We start from the raw sequence: 26,147 nt of genomic DNA on the forward strand, positions 1-26,147 counted from the left end.
CCAGTTTTCATTTCTCCATCACTGGTAGCTGAGATTAGCTGATAACAATCAGGAGTTTTGCGATTCCCTTCTAAACCTCACCCCTTGCTACTCTGTCTCATATTAGACATTTTTAATATCCAAACACTTTTACTCATTCCAGTATTCTTTGTGGTTCAATATCACATTTCATTGGATAACATACTGTTGATGTATCTTGGGACATTTTGCCACTCTGATGTTGCCATGTACAGTATTTCCACAAGCTATTATTTTTGCAGCATACTATGAAAAAATAAACTAGAGCACGAATTTTGATGAATCTATGCTTACATGGATGTTCTATTTTAAAGTTTCAAATTTTTTTTCCTTTAGCCCGTAAGTTTTAAAATTATTAATTTACCTAAAAAATCACATTCTGCAATTAGTTTGATTAATGATGAGTTATATATACTGTAACTAGATTTTCAAAAAGGATAATGAATATTTAAAATTATTTGTCCAGAGGGATCATCAAATCTAATAAGTAATTACAATTGGTACATTTGATAAAAGCTTTATATAATGGATATTGAAAGAGAAGTCTGCATTCCTTATTTATACACTAGACCTGGGTAGAAAGATTGGAATTGTCTTTTTCAGATCAAGAAATTACTGTTAATAAAAGAAAATGTTGAATATACTTTGTAGGTTAGATAGAATCTGTGGAAAAAGAAACAATACATTTTCCGGCTGGCGAAATTTTCATCAGATCTGGAAAATGAGATGTAAGTTTTAAGCTGCAAGATGGCAGAGAGGGCAAAAAACAAGGGGCAGATATCAGAATAACCTGTATGACAGGGGTGGTGATAAAAGACACTGAAGGGCAAAATGGAGACGTCAAATGAACTCTACTTTCTTAGAAGTTTCCACGGATTCGTCCTCATCTAAAATTTTGACAAAGGCACACAGTGGAGAGTATATCGACTGATTGCATCACAGCCTAATATGGAACACCAATGCCCCAAAATGGAAAAAGCCTACAAAAGATGTTGGGCACAACCCAGTCCATCACAGAAAATGCCCTCCTCACCATTGGAAAAATTCTTCTGGTCAAAATGCAAAATAACACAGATTCTGGAAATCAGAAATTTAAAAAAACCAGGGTGCAATAGGTCAGCAAAGACCGAGGGGCTGAATTGGTAAGTTGCCTGGACTCACTACCTGTGGCTCCCACCTCTACACTCACCTGGTCTTCCTGATTTCCATGTTGGGAATCATACTTCCAATCGCTATTTCAATCTGAGAATCCAAGTATGTTCAGGTTCTGTTGTTGATCATTGTGTGGAACAAGTGAGGGAGTTAAATACCAGATGAAGTGTCACGTGCACCTGTCACACTGTTTGTCCTGGATATACAGAAGTACACCTCAGTCCAGTACCTACTGGGGAGCACACTGAATTCTGCTAATTCCTTTCAAAACTGCCAGCCTTGTTTCACCCAGTGTAAGTGGCCTTTGAAGGCTTGGCTTTGGACTCTGCCAGAGCTAAGGTGGATGATCTGAAGAGCCGAATACCAAACCTTGCTGCCCGAGCAATGATAGTCTATAACACCAAACGGGGGAAACCGTACACACAGCTGATGGTCATAATAAGAAATTTCAAGCTGATTTGGTTGCAGTAAGGAAAGATCAAGATGCACTTCATACCTACCTTACTTCTTGTGACATAAGTACTCTTAGGCTGCTGCTGTTGTCCTGCTGAGGGGGACATTATAACCAGCTAGTAAACAACTGAGAGGAGAAAGAGGTCTATATAACTACTTACGTAGTTATAGCTTTGACCATTTTTAAAATCAAATACCACCCTTATTCATTTTGTGTCTGATATTATTTCCTGTGCTCAACAGTGTGGTGTGTCTTTTTTTTAAACATGTACCTGGAAATTTGAGATCTCAAAAACCACATCTCTGTCACAAATGAATGAGTATCATTTGTGGTGGCTTGGCCCGAGTGCCAGATATTTACCTCGCCTATGTGGTAGTTGATTCAAGTATTTCCGTGATGGAAAGCAAAGGAAGTGCTCGGCTGCCTGGCAACTTTTGATGGACAGGATGCAGCACAAAGTTTGTTGTGATCACCAGTGAGTGACAGTTAGAATGAAATGTTTACTCGGCTGGATTTGCAAATGTAGACTTGAAATGGTTGAGTCCAGAGATTAATATCTTTTTTTAAATCTCTTTGGTGATTGTAAACAATTTTTATCAACGTTTTAACTTTCTCATCATGCCTATGAATCTAACCCTTTTAATTATGTGGGGAAAACCAAGCCTAAGCAATTAACAGTGTTACCTCTGTTAGATCCCTGTTTATTTACCGATCCTTGGGGTTCTTCTGGGTGTCAAAACTGGCGAGCAGATTTAGTTCCAATATTTCAGTTTATTTTAGGGTACAGATGTACAAATACCAAGCAAACTAAATAAAGAGCTGAGAAAGATGCTTTGAGATAGGAGAGATGCTTGGCTTCAGTATTCACTACGGAAAAAGGATCTTGGCGATTGTAGGGATGACTTACAGTGGATTGAAAAGCTTGAGCATGTAGATATTAAGAAAGGATGTGCTGGAGTTTTGGAAAGCATCAAGTTGGATAAGTCTCCGGGACTGGGTGAGATGCACCCAGGCTAGTGTGGGCGGTGAGGGAGGAGATTGCTGAGCCTCTGGCAATGATGTTTGCATCATCACTGGGGACAGGAGAAGTTCTGGAGGATTGGAGGGTTGCAGACGTTGTTCCCTTATTCAAGAAAGGAAGTAGAGATAACCTGGGAAATTATAGACCAGTGAGTCTTGCCTCAGTGCCTAAGTTGATGGAAAAGATCCCGAGAGGCAGGATTTATGAACATTTGGAGAGGTATAATATGATTAGGAATAGTCAGCATGGCTTTGTCAAAGGCAGATCAAGCCTGATTTAATTTTTTGAGGATGTGACTGAACACATTGATGAAGGTAGAGCCGTAGATGTAGTGTCTATGGATTTCAGTAAGGCATTTGAAAAGGTACCCCATGCAAGGCTTATTGAGAAAGTAGGGAGACATGGGATCCAAGGGGACCTTGCTTTGTGGATCCAGAACTGGCTTGCTCACAGAAGGCAGAGTGGTTGTAAATGGGTCATATTCTGCATGGAGGTCGGTGACCAGTGGTGTGCCTCAGGGATCTGTTCAGGGACCCCTTCTCTTCATGATTTTTATAAATGACCTGGATGAGGAAGTGGAAGGATGAGTTAGTAAATTTGCTGATGACACAAAGGTTGGGAGTGTTGTGGATAGTGTGGAGGGTTGTCAGAGGTTAGAGCGGGACATCGATAGGATGCAAAACTGGGCTGAGCAGTGGCAGATGGAGTTCAACCCAGATAAGTGTGAGGTGGGTTCTTTCTTAATATCTACATGCTTAAGCTTTTCAATCCACTGTAAGTCATCCCTACAATTGCCAAGATCCTTTTCTGTAGTGAAAACTGAAGCAAAGATTTCATTAAGTATCTCTGCTATCTCCTCTGGTTCCATACACAATTTTCCACTGTCACACTTGATTGGTCTTATTCTGTCACGTCTGATCCTCTTGCTCTTCACATACTTATAGAATGCCTTGGGGTTTTCCTTCATCCTGCTCGCCAAGGCTTTCTCATGGTCCCTTCTGGCTCTTGTAGTTTCATTCTTAAGCTCCTTCCTGCTATCCTTGTAATCTTCTTGATCTCTATCATTACCTAGTTTTTTGAACCTTTTGTAAGCTTTTCTTCTTGACTAGATTTTCAACAGCCTTTGTGCACCACGGTTCCTGTACCCTACCATTCTTTCCTTGTCTCATTGGCATGTACCTATGCAGAACGCCATGCAAATATCCCTTGAACATTTGCCACGTTTCTGCCATACATTTCCCTGAGAACATCTGTTCCCAATTTATGCTTCCAAGTTCCAGCCTGATAGCTTCATATTCCCCTTACATCAATTAAATGCTTTCCTAACTTGTCTGTTCTGATCCCTCTCTAATGCTATGGTAAAGGATGTAGAATTGTGATCACTATCTCCAAAATGCTCTCCCACTGAGAGATCTGACACCTGACCAGGTTCATTTCCCAATACCAGATCAAGTACAGCCTCTCCTCTTGTAGGCTTATCTACATATTGAGTCAGGAAACCTTCCTGAACGCACCTAACAAACTCCACCCCATCTAAACCCCTTGGGAGATGCCAATCGATATTTGTGGCAGGGATGAAGGAACTGAGAAAAAGGATTACCATGTTTGCAGGAGACGGTATGGGAAGAGGAATTGTCATGGGAATCAGTAGGTTTATAGAATATGTTGTTTAACAGTTTGTCTCCATAGGTTTGCAGGAAGGGTGGAGGGAAGAAAAGCTAAGCAAATAACATGTAGAACATGAGCTGCAAAGTCAGTTCAGCACTGAGGCAAGGGAAACCAGTCTAGGAGCCCAAGAGCTGCAGGGCAATAACTGCCCCCAAACCTGGGGTTTGAGACCCAAGACTCCTGCACCTCCCACCTAATGGTAGTAGAGAGAAGAGAGGGAGATGGGTCAAACTACCGTCAGACAGAGCTGAACATTGGCTTGTTTCCCATTCTCAGGACTCAATGCTTTAATCTGGCTCGATGCTTTTGGTGCGAAGTGATGGAACTGAAACATTCAGTCTATTTCTCTTTCCATAGATGCTGCCTGGCATACTGAATCTTCCCTATATTTTTGGTCTTTTATTTCATACTTCTGACATCATAGTTGTTGATGTTCAATTGCTGCTAAGTTATGGACCTTGGTACTGTCATGAAAAGTTTCAGATACATTGATACTTTGAGAAAGATGTTCCTGTAATTGTTTGAGAGACAAAGAAATGAAGAAAAAACTGTTGAAAAGCTGAAATGGAAGTAAAACTAGAAGATACCAATAGCCTGTAATGTGCTGTATATTCTGTGTAATTTTAAATAGTTCTGTAAGTTTCACTTGTCATTAGTTTGTTAGCTCTTTCGGCCTCATGAAAATGCTCTGTTGCCACAGATCAGATTTAGTATTGATTAGACTCAAGAGCATAGGACATTGAACATTTCAGCTGAGTACAGGCCACTTGGCCCATGATGTAGCCTTACAAGCGTACTCTGAGATCAATCTAATCCTTCCCTCTCACAGAGCTCTCCATTTTTCCTGTTGAACCACTCTGTGCTCTATTCTAATCTATACAATGAACTTATTGCTTTTCACAAACCTTACAATCTCTTACTTCACATTTCACCACAAAATGTTGTGGAAACAGCCCAGTCCACCATGGGTAAAGCTCTCCTCACCATTGAGCGCTGTTGCAGGAAGACAGCATCCATCATCAAGGACCCCCACTGTTCAGGTCATGCTCTGTTCTTGCTGCTGCCATCAGGAAGGTGGTAATAGAGCCTCATGACTCAAACCACCAGGTTCAGGAAGCATTATTTCCCCTCAAATCAAAGGGGATAACTTCACTTAACTTCACTTGTCCCATTACTGGAATGTTCCCACAACCTATGGGCTCACTTTCAAAGACTCTTCATCTCGTGTTCTCAATATTTATTGCTTGTTTATTTATTACTATTATTTCTTCCTTTTTTTGTATTTGCACAGTTTGTTGTCTTTTGTACACTGGTTGAACACCTAATTGGTGCAGTCTTTCATTGTTGACTCTACTATGGTTATCATTCAATTATGGATTTATCGAGTATGCCCAGAAGAAAATGAATCTCAGGAATACACATAGTGACCTATGTGTACGTTGATAATAAACTTATTTTGAACTTTGAACAGCCCCCAAGGTTTTTTAAACCTTTGTATAATCTCTGAACAATCTCTGGACTCCCAATGAGTTGGAGCATATTGGGACTGCACTCCTGTTTTGCCTGAGTCTCTTGCAGGAGCATACGGCACCAATATTCCATCCGGTTGGGATCACATTCAAACCTGGCATCTGGTGGTGGCGCTGTACTGCTTTAACTCCATCACAAATGCTGTGCACTATTTTGACAAGATCTGTTTCTGTTTGTGTAATGTTTAAAAGAGATGATTTGAAAATCCTTTGGGGATGAAATAAATAGTGTTACAATACGGGATTTGATTTTCAGTGCTGTCTCATTTAATTCTCCATGCAGGTTACTATAAGAACAATACCAAAGTTGCCATTAAAATGTTGAAGGAGGGCAGCATGTCTCCACAGGCTTTTCTGGAAGAAGCCAACCTTATGAAGACACTTCAACATGACAAGCTGGTGCAGCTGTATGCAGTTGTGACAAAGGAGCCCATATACATAGTGACTGAATTTATGGCAAAAGGTACAGTAATTAAGGTGTGGATTGTAAGTTCGCAGATAACATGAACGTTGGTGGTGTTGTAGTGAAGAGGGTAGTCATAGGCTACAAAGAGTTACAGATAGGTTGCAAAGCTGGGCAGAGAAGAGCCAGATGGAGTTCACTCCAGAAAAGTGTGAAGAGATACACTTTGGGAGATTGAAATTGAAGACAGAATACAAGATTAATAGCAGGATTCTTAGCACCATGGAGGAACAAATGGATCTTGGAGTCCAAGCCCATTAATCTCTCAAGTTGTCACATAAGTTTGTAGAGTGGTTAAGAAGACATGGAGGATTATGGGTTGTGTAGGAGGGAGGGGTTTATATAATGTTTATAGGTTTATGTAATGACCTTTATTAGTCAGGGGGATTGAGTTCTAGAGCAGTGAGTTACAGTTGCAGTTCTATAAATCTCTGATGAGGCCACACTTTGTTCAGTTCTAGTTGCCTCGTTATGGGAAGGATGTAGAAGTTTTAGAGATGCTGCGTGGACATATCTTGTGTGGAAAGGTTGAGCAAGCTAGGGCTTTTCTCTTTGGAGTGAAGAAGGATGAGAGGTGACTTGATAGAGGTGTACAAGATTATGAAAGACATAAATAGAGTGGATAACCAGCACCTTGTCATATGGTGGCAATGGCAAATACTAGAAAACATGCGTTTAAGGCAAGTGGACAGGAGTTCAGGGGAGATGTCAGAAAGAGTACTTTTACACAAGAAGTGGTAGGTGCCTAGAATACATTGCTGAGAGCAATACAACCGGGCCTTTAGGAGGTTCATATATAGGCATGTGGCTGAAAGTAAAATGGAGGATTATGAGTTGTGTAGGAGGGAGGGGTTAGAATGATTGTGGGTTAGGTTTATATAGGTCAGCACAGTATTGTGGGCCAAATGGTCTGCACAGTGCTACTCTGCTCTGTTCTTTTTATTTTTCATTAGTGGTTGTGGGTTTAAGGTGATTTGACTGTTCATTTCTTCTTTTTTCAGGTAGTTTGCTGGATTTTCTAAAGACCAACGAAGGAGGGAAGTTAGAGCTAACAAAATTAATTGACATGTCGGCTCAGGTTGGTCTTCTGGGATTGATTTAAATTCCTTTTCCTGTTTCCTTCAGTTCACTGTGAACTGACTCCCTCGGACTGTACTGGGATGCTTTAAGTTTTTGCTGACATTTCAGTGTGTTGCCTGGAATGATTCTGAAGGAAACTAAGTTTTAGGAGGAATGACTGGGTTAAAATCATACAGACTGAATGAGACTGTTCAGCTCTCTGCAATGAACGCCCTTGTCCTTCCCCAGAGCTCTGACAAAATTTCATCCCTTCTCATTATCAATGTCACCGGAAATGGATCTGAGTGAAATAAATACCATTTCATTCTTAATTGGTGTTCTCCTAAATGGCAACTCTAATTGCACTGTTGATGCAAATCCCAAACTAGGAAACAGAGTTTACACTGATCCTGCACTGGGGCAAAAAATACAGATTCCTGCCATTTCTTCTGGATTTCTGTGCAGTGCAGTTATCTGCCATGAATTTGGCAGAAATTCCAAATAAACAGCATGGTCTTGTGGCCATTCTTATTATTTTTATTTCTTGCATGGCAGCTGTGCTTCTTTACAAACCAGTAATCTTTTGCCCATAATGATCACCACCGAGAGCAGCCAGAGTTATGATGATGACTAAGTGTGAAACGGAAGCAAAACAGACAAGGGTGAACAATTTCACCTTTCAGGTGAACGTTTCATGAACTTGGTGTGACCCAGATACATCAAGAATAGTATGAAGTTGCTTATTCTGTAGAGGAGAGATTAAGCAATTTTATTGTCTGGAAGATACAGTCTACGATGGCCACCCCTGTTGGTTGGAATTGCCATATCTTGGCTAAATAGAAACAGAGTCAATGTTTCAGGTCTCTTTCTGCAGATGCTGCCTGACCTGCTGAGAGTTCCCAGGATTTCCTCTGTTTGTTTTGCATTTCCAGAATCTGCAAATTACCTTTCATTTCCTCCTGCTTTTCTAACGAGCAGCGGCACTCCGACCCTTGGCAGAAGTGGGGCCTAATTGTGGGACAGGTTGGCTCAAAGCTGAGGTGTCAGAGAGTCATAGAGAAGTACAGCACAGAAACAGGCCCTTTGGCCCATCTAGCCAATGCCGAAAACATTTAAACTGCCATCCATATACCTATCCAAAAATTCTCTTGAATGCTGAAATTGAGTTTACATGCACCACTTGTGCTGAGAGCTCATTCCACACTCTCAATTGGCCCTCTGATTGAAGAAGTTCTCCTCATGTTTCCCTTAAACTTTTCACCTTTCATCTTAAGCCATGACCTCTGGTTGTAGTCCTACCCAACCTCGGTGGAAAAAGCCTGCTTGTATTTACCCAATGTACGTTTTCTATGCACTTTCAATCTTATTTACATTTTTCCTGGAGGTAGGTGACCAAACCTGCACACACTACTCCAAGTTAGGCCTTATCAATGTCTTATACAATTTCAACATAACATCCCATCTTCTATACTCATTACATTGATTAATGAAGGCCAATGTGCCAGAAGCTTTCTTTATGATCCTATCTATCTGTGATGCCACTTTCAATGAATTATGTACCTGTATTCCCAGATTCCTTTGTTCTACCATACTCCTCAGTGCCCTACCGTTCACTGTGTAAGATTTACCCTTCTACAGAAGTACAAAACCTTGCACCTGTCTGCCTTAAATTCCATCTGCGTTTTTCAGCCTATTTTTTTTGGCTGATGCAGATCTCTCAGCAAGCCATGATAATCTTCCTTGCTGTCCACTCCTCCTCCAGTCTTGGTGTCATCCACAAATTTGTTGATCCAGTTAATCACGTTATCTAGGTCATTAATATAGTCGACAAACAACAATAGCAGCAATCCCCGTGGCACGCCACTAGTCACAGGGCTCCAGTCAGAGGGGCAACTGTCTACTACCACTCTATGGCTTCTCCCACAAAGCCAACATCTAATCCAATTGGCTACCTCTTCACGAATACCAAGCGACTGAACCTTCTTGACCAACCTCCCATGTGGGACCTTGTCAAATGCCTTGCTACGGTCCATGTAGATAACATCCATTGTCTTGTCTTCATCCATTTTCCTGGTAACCTGTGCATAGAAGAATTGGTTTTTCACTATTTATGAGGGAAACCTGTGCCCTGTGACTGAAATTATACTTAAAAATAAATAAATTAAAATCCAAGAGCACAAGAAGTACCAAATAGGTGGGAAATCACTCAGCGGGTCAGGCAGCACCTGGGCAGACTCGAGTCTGGCTTGTCAGTTGTGGGAGTTGTTGAACTTTGTTGAAGTTAGTTAAAAACTCAGTTTTTGACAAAAATGATATGGATCTCCATACAGAAATGTGAAATACTGACCAGTTAAAAGAATAAGCCCAGAATCTTTTCATGTGGCCAGATGCTGCATGTGTTTGGTGTGCTGGTACTCTAGTCCTGTGTGTTGATGTAATGGAAACACTAACCAGAATAGTTTGTTACCAATGAAGGTGCTCATAAAGTATGGGGTGATTGCAAGAAAAGCAATTAGATGGTTAGGTTGCGGTACTGGGTCCAACATCCCACTAAATGTGAAGTAAATGCAACTAAACACGACGGGGAACATGTGTTCAGAAGATAATGAGTTAAAATCAATGTGGCCAAGTGGCAAATAGCCATTTCAACAAAGTACAAATAACAAAAAGCTAGAAGGAAATGTTTTGACAGGTTTTAGAGATGGTTTTGATAGATTTTAAAATTTAGGTTAGTCTCCTAGCCTATTTTTTTCATGGCTGCTCTCCTGTATCACTGGTGTAATCTGTGCTAAAACACTTAATTTGCATTTGTAAACATTTGCTGCAGCTGTAAGTCAGCCATACCTTTAACTCAACACATTCAATACAGCTCACATTTGCAACATGTTACAGCTGTTGTCAAGTTTCTGGGGGTGGTGGGTTGAGGTGAGAGTCTGTTAGTATCAATGATCTTTTACAGCTGTCAGTAATCTCAGATGATAGAGGCTCAGAGTTTGGCAGACCTCTACAATTGGTAGAATCAAACAAGATAATTTAGTTTGAAATCTTAAAGAAAAACATTTCTACTGTTTGTTTTCCCCTGAATCTACTAAACTACAAAGCTGAATCCCAGACAAGAGAAAATCTGCAGATGCTGGAAATCCTAGCAACACACACAAAATGGTGGAGGAACTCAGCAGACCAGGCTGCATCTATGGAAAAGAGTACAGTCTACGTTTCGGTCCGAGGTCCTTCATCAGGACTGGGAAAAACGATGAGCAGTCAGAGTAACTGCTCATCTTTTTTTTTCTGAGTGCTGATGAAGGCTCTTGGCCTGAAAGGTTGAGTGTGCACTTTTCCATAGATACTGCCTGGCCTGCAAAATACAAAGTTGATTAATTTCAATCCTTTTCTGAAACATACAAAAAGGGAGTGAACCTGTGTATAGTCTTCAATGTTGCTAAAATTAGAGACACATGCTCTTAGCAGGAGAAAATGCTAATTTAGGAAGATGGGTGGCCTATCAGAGAAACCTGTTGTTGCTTTACTTTTACCTCTTATCAACTTTGAGATCAGTAGAGGAAATGATTTCATTGCCTCTATTTTCCACTGTGATAAGCAGGTTTTTAAAAAAAAATTGGCCCGAATTGAGGAAATGAAATATAGCAGACATCTGTCCGTTATAGATTGGAATAGTTTGTTTTATTTGTGTTGAGTGGCAGACTTCTTAGAGATGACAGTTCAAAAAGTGTAGCTCCATTGTGCTGTCAAAATTGTTTATTGTGACAGCAAAACAAAACCTGGAGAGCTCAGGCCAAGATTTTACAATCCAAGAAGAGTTACTGCAAAGCAATACACAAAAAATGCTGGACGGAATCAGCAGGTCAGGGAGCATCAATGGAGAGGAACAAAGAGTCAACCTTTTTGGGGCTAGACTGTTCATCTGGTGAGGAAAGGAAGGGAGAAGAAGGTGGGGCAAGGTGAAGAAGTAGGTGAAACTATGAAAAAGGGGAAGGGGGGGGGATAAAGTGAGAAGCAGAGAGGTAATGGCTGAAGAAGAAAAAGAATCCCAGGTTGACATATATGTACATTGATAGTAACTTTACTTAAAACTTTGAAGAAGGAATCTGATAGGAGAAGAGAGTGGGACCATGGGAGACAGGAAAATGTTATGAGTTACCGCGAGTTTTGGATTTAACTGGCAAATGTAATGTTTGCTCCAAATCTACAGAAAGAAGTTAAAAGACAGCCAATCTTACAGGATGCTGTTAGAAAAGACCACAGTGAGGCTCGAACAACAACAACAAAAAAGCCTTAATTAGAAGGAGAAATAACAATCTAGGCAAAGATACCACAGCGCCTCATTTTCGCAAACTGTGCTGAAGTAAAGGTCCAGTTCATTTGATTTTGGTGGTTTTGAAATCCCCTCACCAAGGGAAAAAACCAGTTTGTGTCAATATAGGAGTGACCTCAGCCTGACGTAATTAGCAGTACTTGGCCCAGGTATACCATTCAGCCTTCATTGAGAGCCTCTAACTGCAAACCCCTTGTATCGCTGACTTCTTTTCTCTTGCTTTTGGTAATTTTCCACTGAGCCCTCTGTCCATCTTTGAGTTATTTGTTTTTCTGGCTGGCCATAACTGTACTCATTTTCATCCAGACCTCTATAACCTGATAAATTCAGTGAATATTATCCTGGGATCTTTTTTTTTAATGAACACCGGCCTTTTATACTTTCTCTCTTTTTTCCCCTCTTTCTTTGATCATTACCAAAGCTTAAGAACTTGCCATCTAGAATCCTCTCTTTAAACTCCTAAGGTGTCCTGTTCTTTTGAGCACCAACGTAATACATTATTCTTTGATATATTGGCTTCGCGATGTTGAGTGGCAGCTAGACATCTCCCCCTTGAGAAGAAAAGATTTTAAAGCAGCCCCTTTAAAGCAACATCTTTAAAACAACAGGAAGGTTTCTCAACACAATATGTAGATAAGCCTACAAGAGAAGAGACTGTACTTGATTTGGTACTCGGAAATGAACCTGGTCAGGTGTCAGATCTCTTAGTGGGAGAGCATTTTGGAGATGGTGATCATAATTCTGTCTCCTTTACAATAGCATTGGAGAGAGATAGGAACAGACAAGTTTGAAAAATGTTTAATTGGAGTAAGGGGAATTATGAGGCTCTCAGGCAGAAAATTGGAAGCTTAAATTGGACACAGATGTTCTCAAGGAAAAGTACGGAAGAAATGTGGCAAAAGTTCAGGGAATATTTGTGTGGAGTTCTGCATAGTTACGTTCCAATGAGACAGGGAATTTATAGTAGGGTACAGGAACCGTGGTGTACAAAGGCTGTAATAAATCTAGTCAAGAAGTAAAGAAAAGCTTACGAAAGGTTCAGAGAGCTAGGTAATGTTAGAGATCTAGAAGATTATAAGGCTAATAGGAAGGAGTTTAAGAAGGAAATTAGGAGAGCCAGAAGGGGCCATGAGAATGCCTTGTTGGGCAGGATTAAGGAAAACCCCAAGACATTCTACCTTTATGTGAAGAGCAAGAGGATAAGATGTGAAAGAATAGGACCTATCAAGTGTGACAGTGGGAAAATGTGTATGGAACTGGAGGAAATAGCAGAGGTACTTAATGAATACTTTACTTCAGTATTCACTACGGAAAAGGATCTTGTTGATTGTAGTGATGAATTTCAGCAGACTGAAAAGCTTGAGCATGTAGATATTAAGGAAGAGGATGTGCTGGAGCTTTTGGAAAGCATCAAGTTGAATAAGTTGCCAGGACCAGATGAGATGTACCCCAGGCTACTGTGGGAGGCGAGGGAGGAGATTGCTGAGCCTCTAGCAATGATCTTTGTATCATCAATGGGGACGGGAGAGGTTACGGAGGATTGGAGAATTGCAGATGTTGTTCCTTTATTCAGGAAAGGGAGTAGAGATAGCCCAGGAAATTATAGACTAGTGAGTCTTACCTCAGTGGTTGGTAAGTTGATGGAGAAGATCCTGAGATGCAGGATTTATGAACATTTGGAGAGGTCAGCATGGCTTTGTCAAGGGCAGGTTGTGCCTTAGAGCCTGATTAAATTTTTGGAGGATGTGACTAAACACATTGATGAAGGAAGGGCAGTAGATGTAGCGTATATGGATTTCAGCATGGCATTTGATAAGGTACCCCATGCAAGGCTTATTGAGAAAGTAAGGAGGCATGGGATCCAAGGGGACATTGCTTTGTGGATCCAGAACTGGCTTGCCCACAGAAGGCAAAGAGGGGTTGTAGACGGGTCATATTCTGCATGGAGGTCAGTCACCAGTGAAGTGCCTCAGGGATCTGTTCTGGGACCCTGACTCTTTGTGATTTTTATAAATGACCTGAATGAGGAAGTGGAGGGATGGGTTAGTAAGTTTGCTGATGACACAAAGGTTGGAGGTGTTGTGGATTGTGTGGAGGACTGCCAGAGGTTACAGCAGAACATTGATAAGATGCAAAACTGGGCTGAGAAGTGGCAGATGGAGTTCAGCCTAGATAAGTGTGAAGTGGTTCATTTTGGTAGGTCAAATATGATGGCAGAATATAGTATTAATGGTAAGACTCTTGGCAGTGTGGAGGATCAGAGGGATCTTGGGGTCTGAGTCCATAGGACACTCAAAGCAGCTGCGCAGATTGATTCTGTGGTTAAGAAGGCGTACAGTGTATTGGCCTTCATCAATCGTGGAATTGAATTTAGGAGCTGAGTGGTAATATTGCAGCTATATAGGACCCTGGTCAGACCCCACTTGGAGTACTGTGCTCAGTTCTGGTTGCCTCACTACAGGAAGAATGTGGAAGCCACAGAAAGGGTGCAAAGGAGATTTACAAGGAAGTTACCTGGATTGGGGAGCCTGCCTTATGAGAATAGGTTGAGTGAGCTTGGCCTTTTCTCCTTGGAGCGAAGGAGGATGAGAGGTGACCAGTGGTGCAGGGAGAAACGATAGGGTCTTTTAAGAGACTTCTGGATAGGTACATGGAGCTTAGAAAAATAGAGGGCTATAGGTAAGCCTAGTAATTTCTAAGGTAGGGACATGTTTGGCACAACTTTGTGGGCTGAAGGGCCTGTATTGTGCTGTAGGTTTTCTATGTTCTATCTAGATCTAATTATTCTTTTAAGAGTTATTTTGCTTATTTGTGGATGTTGGGATAACTATATACTTCCATAGCATTTGCAGAAGTACAGAGTTGAGTCTGGATGCTAGGACACACCCTGCAGAAAGATGGTCATCAATTAAGTTGAAAGAGGAGAAAGGTCTGTTGGAATTCCTGTAGCTTGTCCGGGCTAGTTTCAGGGAAAAAAAGTTGCCCTTGAAAGGGCTGTACATGACATACTGAAGTTATTATTAATAATTAGTTAAAAGCTGGTGAAACAGAATGATAAAGGATTTTGTAGTGGAGGAAGTGGTTAGGATCACCAAGGCACAGTGGGAGACTGTAGACTTGACCACCTAAGTCAGCTTGTATGAAAATCTCTGGAAGAAGTTAAAGAATGATTTTAGAAATTTATACAGAAGAATTTGTAGAATAAAAAACACCTTTATTATATTTGATTGTCATTCAACAATTCACATGTATACAGTCAAACAAAATAACGCTCCTCCAGGGCCAAGGTGCAAAACGCAGCACATACAGTCGCAAAAATAATGTTACCACAAGTCACAAACAAGAGAAAATCTGCAGATGCTGGAAATCCGAGCAACATACACACAAAATGCTGGAGGAATTCAGCAGGCCAGGCAGGACTGCCAAAGGTTTTCGGCCCGAAACGTTGACTGTACTTTTTTCCATTGCTGCTGGTGGGTGTGGGTGTGGGTGTGTGTGTGTGTGTGTCCGTGTCCGGCCACAGGTCCCTTATTGGCATGGCCTGAAGGTTGATAGTGCATGAGTGCATGTGATGATGTCCTGTAGCCACATTTCTGCAAGAGTAGGAATATTTCCATTAACATCTCACATAAATGCAGCAGGAATTGTCCTTGAGTAATGTTGAGAACTGAATTTTGGTCAGACTTCCCTGTGAAGGAACTACTTGGCTTTAATAGAATTGGAATGTAGTGTTTAGCATACTACTGTGGTTCTTGTTTCTAAATACTGAGTGAAATGGGACGAGGATGTACCTGGCTCAGGGAAAGGAGTCAACTGCATATGCAAATCTAACAGTTTATCGTGAAAAAGATGGAGGGCAAATTATTTAAATAACCACATACTGGCAAATTTTATATATGGAACGTATATTTTTTTCAGGTGGCAGAGGGCATGGCGTATATTGAACAGAAAAAATACATCCACAGGGATCTGCGAGCTGCCAATATATTGGTATCTGAATCGTTGGTCTGCAAGATTGCAGATTTTGGTCTTGCCCGACTTATAGATCATGAATACACAGCACGTGAAGGTAAGCCTTTGCTAAGCTCTTGCTTTGAGTGCCAAGACATACCTGACACTTTTATTTTGGAAATACTTTAGCCCTGTGGCCCCATTTCCATTAAGTCAAAAGGCTGTGCAAGGATGACCAAGCTGTTTCATTTTGATGTTGAGCCATTTGCTACTTTCCAATAGAGCAAATGTATTTCTCATTTCTCTTATCTGGGAAGAAGGACCATTCCGGGATCCTGCAAAATTCTGTAATTGCAACTATCACCAACAAAGGAGACAAATCTGATTGCTATGAGAATGGAAGAGTCTCTCCTTTCCAAACGTCCTGGGCTGCTTCCTCACAGTGGCTGAAGAGGTGTAGCCAGAATCACTCTATGGATTCACATTGTCTAGAGCAGGGGTTCCCAACTTTTTTATACCATGATCAATATCATTAAGCAAGGGATCCATGGGCCCCAGTTTGGGAGCCCCTAGTCTAAAGGGATAATGAGCACATTCTTCACTATGATATAAATCCAGGAGAAATCATTTTCATTAATTACTTATTATTCTGGTTCAGGAGAATACCATTCAGGACGGTGGACCTCCGCCTCCTCCCAACAAAACAATCTATTGCTCTCCTCCCTCTCTTCTCCACCTTAACCCTGAAGTTGATTATCTTCACACAATGATCTACAAACAACCTCCCTTTGCTTCTTTGGGCACTTGCCTACACAAAGTCATGATTTGCAGTAGTCAGTGAACCAAATTAGAAGGTGTTTGGGATGCAGGAGAAAACCAGAGCAGCTGAGGGAAACCCATGAGTTTGTGGGAGAATAGGCAAGTTCCACACAGACTGCATCAGAATGGGACCTGAGCATAGAATGATGAGGAACAATATCAACACAATATCTCACAGAGTCTTTGATTCTGTCAATAGAGATATTATGAATTTCTCTGCACCCTGAGGCAATCATCTCCATTTCTGTGGCTTCTACATGATAACAAGCAAGCAAACAAATTATATTTCTAGCCAATGGGTGCATTGCAGTGTCAGCACTATGTCGCAGTGCTGGGGGAGCGAATCTACAGGATAAGCAGGAAGCTTGTTCCAGAAATGCAGTCACTCCTACGTCAGGCATTGAATCACTGTGCACAGATGGGTCTTGCACGCTTGTCGGGAGAATGGGAATCACTTTCACTCGAATACTGCGTTTCTGTGTACCTGTGCACCGCTTCTGATGTCTGCTTCCCTGAGTAGCTGTAGTAGGCCCTAATGTGCAGCAAGAGCTTGCTGCACACTCTAGGCTGTAACTGTGCAACTCTCTCGTTATCCCACTCCCTTGTGCAGTAGACTTGCAGATTTTAGTATTCTTCATGGTCAGCTGTGTTTTATAATCATAGAAAAGATGAACAGGACAAGAAATTTCACCGTTGATTGGAGCTGGAGAGGCCACTGTGACTGTGCACACTGCCATCCTATAATGATAGACCTCAGGCCTGGAGCAAAGGTCACAGTCAATAGACAATAGTGATTGCCAACCTCTTGTATGCTTTTGAGTGTTTGACTAGCCAGCTTAGGCACATCGGAGCAATAGAGATTGTATTCACGAAATCCTCCACATATACTAGCGGTGTAACCAAACTGCTGGACTCCTAGCCCAACATCCTCCATACTGAGGCTGTAATTGTGCATGGTAGTATAACAGCATAACACTATTACAGCGCCAACTGTCACTAATGGGCTTCGATTCATACTGATGTCTGTTTGGAATTTGTAGCGTTCTCCCCATTACTAAGTGAGTTTCCCACTGCTTCTCCAGTCTCCTCCACATTCCAAGGATGTATGGGTTGTTGTACTGAGCTAGCCCATAAGGCCATAAAATACAGGAGTAGAATTAGGCCATGTGGCTCATTGAGTCTGCTCTGCCATTTCATCATGATCCAATTTTCCTCTCAGCCCCAGTCTCCTGCCTTCTCTCCGTGTTCCTTTATTTTCTAATCAATCAAGAATCTGTCAATCTCTGCCTTAATTACGCATAAAGACTTGGCATTCACCGTTGCCTGTGGCAAAGAGCTCTACAGATTCACCACTCTCTGGCCAAAGAAATTCTGAGACTGTGTCCTCTGGTCTTAGATTCTCTCATCTTAGGAAATATTCTCTGCACATCCACTCTATCAAGGCCTTTCACCATTCAAAAGGTTTCAATGAGGTCATCCCTCATTCTTCTGAATTCTAGTGAATACAGCCTTAGAGCTACCAAGCACTCTTCATTTGACAAGCTGTTCAATCCTGGAATCATTTTCGTGAACCTCCTTTGAACCCTCTCCAGTTTTAGCACATCCTTCTAAGATAAGGGTCACAAAACTGCTCACAATACTCCAGCTGAGGCATCATCAGTGATTTATAAAGTCTCAACAATGCACCTTTGCTTTTATCCAGTATTCTAGTCCTCTTGAAATGAATACAAACACTGCATTTGCCTTCCTCACCACGGACTCAACCTGCAAACTATCCTTTAGGGAATCCTGCACAAGGACTCCCAAGTTCCATTGCACCTCAGATTTTTGTATTTTCTCTCCATTTAGAAAAAGGTCAACCCTTTCATTTCTTCCACCAAAGTGTTGAACATACACTTCCCAACAGTGCCATATACTTCCCATCTGCCATTTCTTTACCCATTCTCCTATTATCTAAGTCATTCTGTGGCCTCTCTACTTCCTCAAAAATACCTGCCCCTCTACCTATCTTCATATCATCTGCAAACTTTGCAACAAAGCCATCGATTCCATCATCCAAATCACTGACATATTATAAAAAGGATCAGTCCCCTGTGGAACACCACTAGTCACCAGCAGCAAAGCAGGAAAGACTCCCTTTATTCCCACTCTTTACCCCCTGCCAGTCTGTCACTGCTTTGTCCATGCTAGAATATTTCCAGTAATATTATGGGCTTGTAGCTTGTTAAGCAGCTTCATGTGTGGCACCTTGTCCAAGGCCTTCGGAAAATCCAAGTGTACAATATCAACTGATTCTCCTTTGTCTATCCTCGTTGTTATTTCTTCAAAGAATTCCAACAGATTTGTCAGGCTGGTGCACTATCAATTACTCCAAAAGACTGGAAGTAGAGTAAATACTGAAAGGCTTTTATTAACAGTAAAATGGATCCACGTCCATGCTGTATGCCTGTCCTGGACTGTGGGAGGAGCAGTGACACAATCGCCTTTATTCAGGGGTCTGTGGGAGGAGGCACAGGAGCAGTCAGCAGAGGGGCCTGTCCAGGCAAGTCCAGACAGATAACCCAGTTACAACCTATATACATGGTTTACCACACAGGCAAGATTTTCCCTTGAGGAAACCATGCTGACTGTAGTCTATTTTATCATGGGCCTCCAAGTACCCTGAGATCTGATCCATAATAATTGACTCCAACATCTTCCCAACCACTGAGGTGAGACCAACTGGCCATAATTTTCTTTTGTCTATCTTTCGCTCTTCTTGAAGAGTGGAGTGACATTTGCAGGTTTCCAGTCTTCCGGAATTATTCCAGAATCTAATGATTCTTGAAAGATCATTGCTAATGCCGCCAGAATCTCTTCAGCTACCACTTTCAGAACTCTGGTGTGTATACCATCTGATCCGGGTGACTTATCCAACTTCAGGCCTTCTAATTTCCTTCTCTCTAGTTATGGTAACTTAACAAACTTCATGCCCCTGACACTCTGGAACTTTCACCATACTGCTGGTATCTTCCACAGTGAAGACTGATGCAAAATACTTATTCAATTCATCTGCTATTCAGTTGCGGACACAAGAGGTGTGGCAAATAAAACTAATTTTTACTGCTGGATGAGCCACAGGTTAGTTTTCCCAACACCAGGCTCATGAGATAGGCATCCTGTCACACAGGGATTTCCCTGGAACACAAAAAAGTGGTTCTTCTCAAAACCTACTTGGTTAAAGGGTACCATCCATATCAACTCATGGGAATATTTTGCCTGAGGCTGGTCAATATGGAAAAGGAGTATCTGGGAAAGCATTGCAGTGAAAAATAGCAGTAGTCCTAAACATTCCAACTAACACATCCAACAGTTCTGTCAAGCAGCTCCTATCCCTGCTGTGAGGGAGTCTGGAAAAGCTATATTGGTCTCATCAGATCTCTCAGAGCCTATGAACCTGGAGTGGAAGTGAGTCATCCTCAACTCTGAGGGGCAGATTAAGGAGAAGACATTTGAATCAGGTTCAAAGCTTCATGGTGAACCTGGGACAGGTGCTGTTCAATCACGTAAGATTGATTGGATGGGGATAATGGAACTGAATTTAAGGGACAGAAATCACCAAAGATACCACCTAATGTAAGAAAGGATGCATTAGACTATATCTGCATTAATCTTCACCTGTATTTCAAGATGGTGTGGACCTTAGCTGGCTCCATTGTGGTTGTGGCTCAGATTTAGGGTTTTAATGTGAGAAAGGGATGCATTCATCTATATGCCTGCTTAATGCAGGGAAAAATAGTGCAATTTCCTTTACAACATCACGGTTGAATATATAATTGTTAATGGTCATTGAGGGTCCTATATGGCGAATGTCATTATTTGGTTCTGGATTTAGGCACAAAATTGCCCAGCACTGGCCACTTGTTCTTAAGTGAAAGCATAAGCCCTGATTGTTTCAATAGTGGGCATACAACATTATAAACACGAGAAATTCTGCGGATGCTGGAAATCCAGAACAACACACTCAAGGTGCTGGAGGAACGCAACAGCAAATCAGGCAGCAACTATGGAAATGAATAAACAGTCAATGTTTTAGGCTGAGACCCTTCTTCAGAACATTGAGTAGCATGATGACATTTTTTAAACATTGGTAAAGGTAGATAAGAATAAGTTCTTGATGGTTTAAATGAATTTGAAAGGCGATTCATAATGCACTGAGAGGGTATAAATACATCTACTGTAGGGAGAGATGACATTATTCAGGCCTGGGGTTTAATTGTATTTTTCAGTAGGAAAATGGTCAGGAATAGTTCAGCTGACTACAGTGCAACTTTCCTTCAGATCCGAGATGTATTAAAGACCAACAGTTTGAATTAATCTTTAGAAATCCTACCCAATCTAACAAAAAATACTGTGGATGGCCACTGTCAATTACTTCTTAGTGAGGACAAGTGGCAAAAACATTAAAAAGGCAAGTTGGTGGGCACGTTAACGAATATTGCTGAGCAATAACAGGAAGGAGATCTGAACTGATGAGACTACTTTTCTTGGAGATGACATGTCTGAATGGCCTCCAGTGTCATGTTAAATGAATGATAAATACAACTGTGTGTGGTGAACATATTCTATCCTTCAATCACGGAGCAGAACCTTTCATTGAAAGAGCACTTTCCTAAAATTTATCCTCTGAAATGAAGCTTAAAAGACAGTATAATAACTATTTTCAGAAGATTACTATTATTATAATAAATAATTAACCACTCATAATCATTCTAGGATTGGGACAGATGTGAAAAATGTAGGCTGTTCTTAATATAGATAAATCTTCAATTGCTTTAATGCATTGCTCTGGGTAATGAGTCAACAGGGTTTTTGGATTCTAATTCTAATCAAAGAAAAGTATGTATCATTAAAAAGATTGCTATTTTACATTCCTAAAAGCAGATTGTTATTTGGCTATCAGTCTTTGTTAGCTGAAAGATCAGCTGCTCAATGTTTCAATGGCTCTGTTCATCTACGGATCTGTATAGTTCAGCTGGGTTTCATGTTCCAGGTTGGTGCTGTATTAATTACACTCAACTACATTGGACAACGTGATAAAGAGTCAATGACTCTCACTCTCTGCACAGTACCACAATATTTGCACGTTACAAGCTCTCAGAACTAGCTTTCCGGATCCACAGATATTGAATATCTAATAAATCAAGGCATTCAGAAGGAAAAAGTGGGGAAATTGGAAGGAAAATAATAAGTTTTTTTGTTATTTTTCTTTGCAGGTGCTAAATTCCCTATCAAATGGACAGCACCAGAGGCTATTAATTACGGTACCTTCACAATCAAGTCTGATATCTGGTCCTTTGGTGTACTTTTAACGGAAATTACAACGTATGGGAGAGTACCATATCCAGGTAATATGGATCTTGAGAAATTTATGCTCTTTTACTCATAGTCGTAGAATAATTTCATATAGTTGATATTAAAGGCAGTCCCATGACACTCCAAGAAGGACCCATTAAATCAGTGACACAATGTTGTAGCAGTGAAATATTTAACTTAACATGACCCCACTCCTCCCTTAGAATATGTGCATAATTTGATATGATGGTCATTTTACCATGATCCCTTAGGCCATGGACCAAAGTGAGAAACTGGATTGTATCCTCTGGCTATATTGGCAAATGCGAAATGCCAAGTAAATAGTGCTTGATGTAGTGTATTACTGAATGCATATAATATTTTGCAACACACCAAGCCTGCTGGAGCTCTGAGTAACACACACAAAATGCTGGAGGAACTCAGCAGACCAGGCATCATCAATGGAAAAAAATACAGCTGATGTTTTGGGCTGAAACCCTTTGGCAGGACTGGAGAAAAAAAGCTGAGGAGTTGATTTAAAAGGTGGAGGGAGGGGAAAAAGAACCACTAGGTGGATCATGATTCACACAAAATATGATTGGATAAGAGGCTTTAACATCTATTATGACTTCTATATTTCAGTTAGGTTTCAGTTATCCTAATTGACACTTCTGGAGACTTGTCTGTATTGAGCTTCAGAGTTGTGAGATTAGAGGCCTAGGGCAATTTGGCATGGCTGCTTCCCTCATGTTCTGGTATCCCCTGCCGTCACTCAAGAAAAAAAATCCCCTGACCCTTGCCCTGAACCTATTTGCCACAGCAAGGTATTAGCTGCTGATATTCAAGTAACTTGATGCAATGGTAAGAGTAAGAATTAAGATGACGTTCAGTAGGCAGGTAGAGGCTGAAAACCTCCACACGAATTTCTCCTGTAGGTATATGTGAATTTCATGTAATTGACTATTTCTCATGTGAAATCATAGACAAGTAACTTTGCTGATTATTTGTTGGTTACCACTTGTGTTCTGCAGGGATGAGTAACCCTGAAGTAATCCGGAGTCTAGAACGCGGGTATCGAATGCCTCGCCCCGACAACTGCTCAAATGAACTCTATGATATCATGTTGAACTGCTGGAAAACTGCTCCAGAAGACAGACCCACATTTGAATACTTACAGAGTATTCTGGAGGACTTCTTCACAGCCACAGAAGGGCTCTATCACTCTGCTTAGCTCCAGGCACCTACTTAGTGAAAGAAGCAGATGCTTTGTCACCAGACTTCAAATTAAACACTTTGTTTTCATTCATGTGTTGCTGAAAACAATTCAAAGAAAACCAGCTTCTTATGTGTTTTGTCCTAATTGGTTTGCCATAATCGTTTGGTTTTAACCCTAAACAAGCCACATTTTGGGCTGATGTTCTGAAGACTCAGTGTTAATAGAAACATGTGCCTGCAGAAGAAGCTGTTGAGCAAGTTTCATTGGAAGTGCCTTCCACAAGCTCTTGTGAGCATAGAAAAATCTCGTTCCTGATTAAGTACCCTGCCAGCATTTTTGACAGCTCCTTCTCCTTGGGATCTTTGGCTGGTTTAGATAAAATTTGTGTACACTTTTCATGCTGACTTGGGAAACTCATTCCAAGCTTGTCATCTTGAAACCTTCACATTATGTTTTGTAGCTGTCTAGCTGTGTCAGTTCACTGACTGAATGCTAGAAACATTGAGAGTTTTTTTTATTTCATTTTCATTATGTTCTATATTTTATAGAGAGTATCTGAACAATTTCATATGAAACCATTATTGCTTATGCTGGAAGTTTTCCTGAAGCTATATTGGCTGTTCTGGCTTGTTAATGTATTATAAAATGTAAGCCAAAATTTTTCAAAGCTACAGGTTTTTCTGAAGTTTAGATCACCATTGAACTCATGTTAAAATGATCTTGCTTTTTACTTGAATATGCACAATTGTTCACATCTAAACATATTGCTTAGAGACTGTACAGTGCAATTCCAATTAAGTGGTTTGCTGATTTTCCAACTGTTGAGTGATGCAGATCATGACTGCATAACCTTGACTCTAGCTCAAGCTCTCTGATTACCATCAGTTTACAGAGCAGAAGTTTATTTAAGAACTTTTGTTGAACATTGAACCAAAATATGATTTGCAGAAAGGGTTGAGGATTCATCCTTTTAAAAGACTTGTGGTTTGGTATTTTGCAGTTCATGGATGATAAGAAGGAACCACGTGATTTGAAATTATTGTCCTGCTATAAATAAAGAATTTATTGAAGAAGTGTCTTAAAACTTCAAAATTAACTGTTCCTTTTTCCACAGAAACTATCTGATCTGCTGGTTTTTCCAGCATTTTCTCTTTTTACTTCAGATTTCCAGTGTCTGCATTTCTTTACTTGACAGAAGATCAGTGGAAGCAACACATTTAGAACTGAGAAATACAGTGATGTACTCACCTGAGCTGGGCACTCTTTCCATTTAAATCTGGCGTTTGCAATCTTTGCAAGGTAGTTTGCACATTCCTATGTGTCACGTGTCCGAAGTTACTGATTGGTGAAATATGCTTGCTGCAAGAAGTCAAATCAAGTGGTGTCAGATTGTACCTTGTTCATCGGAGGCATTTTCATTACTTCATTTAAATATTGTTGGTTGATGAAATAAGGTCTCTCTTTTCCAGATTTGACATCAGTACTTCTCTTTGCAGACAATTAAAGCCAGTACTGATGGAAGACAATTGGATGGCAAATCCAAGGATAGTGGCAAGGAGGTTTCTTTGCAGGGGAAGGATAGCAACCTGTATTTCCTCATTTGTGGCTGAATCAGCATTTATGTATAATACACCTTTCTTTAAAGGGTTCTTTCAAATATGATCAAATGTAAGTTCACATACAGAATCAGGTTTGATATTATGTTGTGAAATTTGTTAACTTGGTGGCGGCAGTACAATGCAATACTTTACAATATAGAAAAACGTATAATGGTCATATTAAATAGGGAGTGTAAAAACAGAAGTAAAAAGAAGTAGTGAGGTTGTGTTCATGGTTCAGTGATGAGAAAATCGAATGGCAGAGAATTGCCGGAGGTTATAGTAGACGCGTTGGTAATCATTTATCAAAACTCTCTAGACTCTGGGCAGATCCCGGCGGACTGGAAGACAGCAAATGTCATGCCACTTTTTTAAAAAGGATGTAGGCAAAAGACAGGTAACTATAGGCCAGTTAACTTAACGTCTATAGTCATGAAAATGCTTGAAGCTCTCATTAAGGAAGAAATAGCAAAACATTTAGAAAGGAGTGGTTCCATTAGACAGACTCAGCACAGATTCAGAAAGGGCAGGTCCTGTTTTACAAACTTACTGGAGTTCTTTGAGGACAAAATGAGTGTAGAGGATAGAGGGAAACAGGTGGATGTCGTATACTTGGATTTTCAGAAGGTGTTCGTTAAGGTGCCGCACAAGAGACTTATAAATAAGATACGGATGCATGGAGTCGGAGGAAGTGTATTGGCATGGATAGTGGATTGGTTAACCGATAGAAGGCAGAGAGTTGATATAAATGGGTGTTTCTCTGGTTGTCAGTCAGTGGTGAGTGGGGTGCCGCAGGGGTCGGTGCTGGGCCTGCAGCTGTTTACAATTTACATTGATGATTTGGAAGAGGGCTGAGTGTAGCGTAGCAAAATTTGCTGATGACACTAAACTGAGTGGAAAAGCAAATTGTACAGAGGATGTGGAGAATCTCAGATAGGTTATATAGATAGGTTAAGTGATTGGGCCAAGGTCTGGCAGATGGAATACAATGTTGGCAAATACGAGATCATCCACTTTGGAAGGAATAATAGAAGAGCAGATTGTTATTTAAATGGTGAAAGATTGCAGCATGCTGTTGTGCAGAGGGACTTGGGAGTGCTTGTTTATGATCGCAAAAAGTTGGCTTGCAGGTACAACAGGTTATTAAGAAGCCAAACGGAATGTTGGCCTTCATTGCTAGAGGGATTGAATTCAAGAGCAGGGAGGTCATGCTACAACTATACAGGGTACTGGTGAGGCCGCACCTGGAGTACTGTGTGCAGTTCTGGTCTCCATACTTGAGGAAGGATATACTGGCTTTGGAGGCAGTGCAGAGGAGGTTCACCAGGTTGATTCCAGGGATGAAGGGGTTAACCTATGAGGGGCGATTGAGTCCCCTGGGACTATACTCTCTGGAGTTCAGAAGAATGAGAGGGGATCTTATAGAAACATACAACATTTTGAAAGGGATAGATAAGATAGAAGTAGGAAAGTTGTTTTCATTGGTAGGTGAGACTAGAACTAGGGGACATTGCCTCAGGATTCAGGAGAAA

General features: G+C 40.9%; 1 protein-coding gene across 4 annotated transcripts in view; it reads left to right on the top strand.

The window, feature by feature from the left end:
- blk (BLK proto-oncogene, Src family tyrosine kinase) overlaps positions 1–24,058 on the top strand; it is a 75,998-nt gene extending 51,940 nt beyond the window's left edge. For all 4 annotated transcript variants that reach the window (XM_073057179.1, XM_073057182.1, XM_073057180.1 and 1 more), the window contains exons 9-13: positions 6,126–6,305; positions 7,307–7,383; positions 15,616–15,766; positions 21,723–21,854; positions 22,833–24,058. In XM_073057179.1, coding sequence (XP_072913280.1) covers positions 6,126–6,305; positions 7,307–7,383; positions 15,616–15,766; positions 21,723–21,854; positions 22,833–23,032 — 740 coding nt within the window. In that variant the 3' untranslated portion in view covers positions 23,033–24,058. The remainder of the gene's footprint in view (positions 1–6,125; positions 6,306–7,306; positions 7,384–15,615; positions 15,767–21,722; positions 21,855–22,832) is intronic.
- Positions 24,059–26,147: the final 2,089 nt, after the last annotated feature.

This window comes from Hemitrygon akajei, chromosome 9, assembly GCF_048418815.1.
Source record: "Hemitrygon akajei chromosome 9, sHemAka1.3, whole genome shotgun sequence".
NCBI lineage: Eukaryota > Metazoa > Chordata > Chondrichthyes > Myliobatiformes > Dasyatidae > Hemitrygon > Hemitrygon akajei.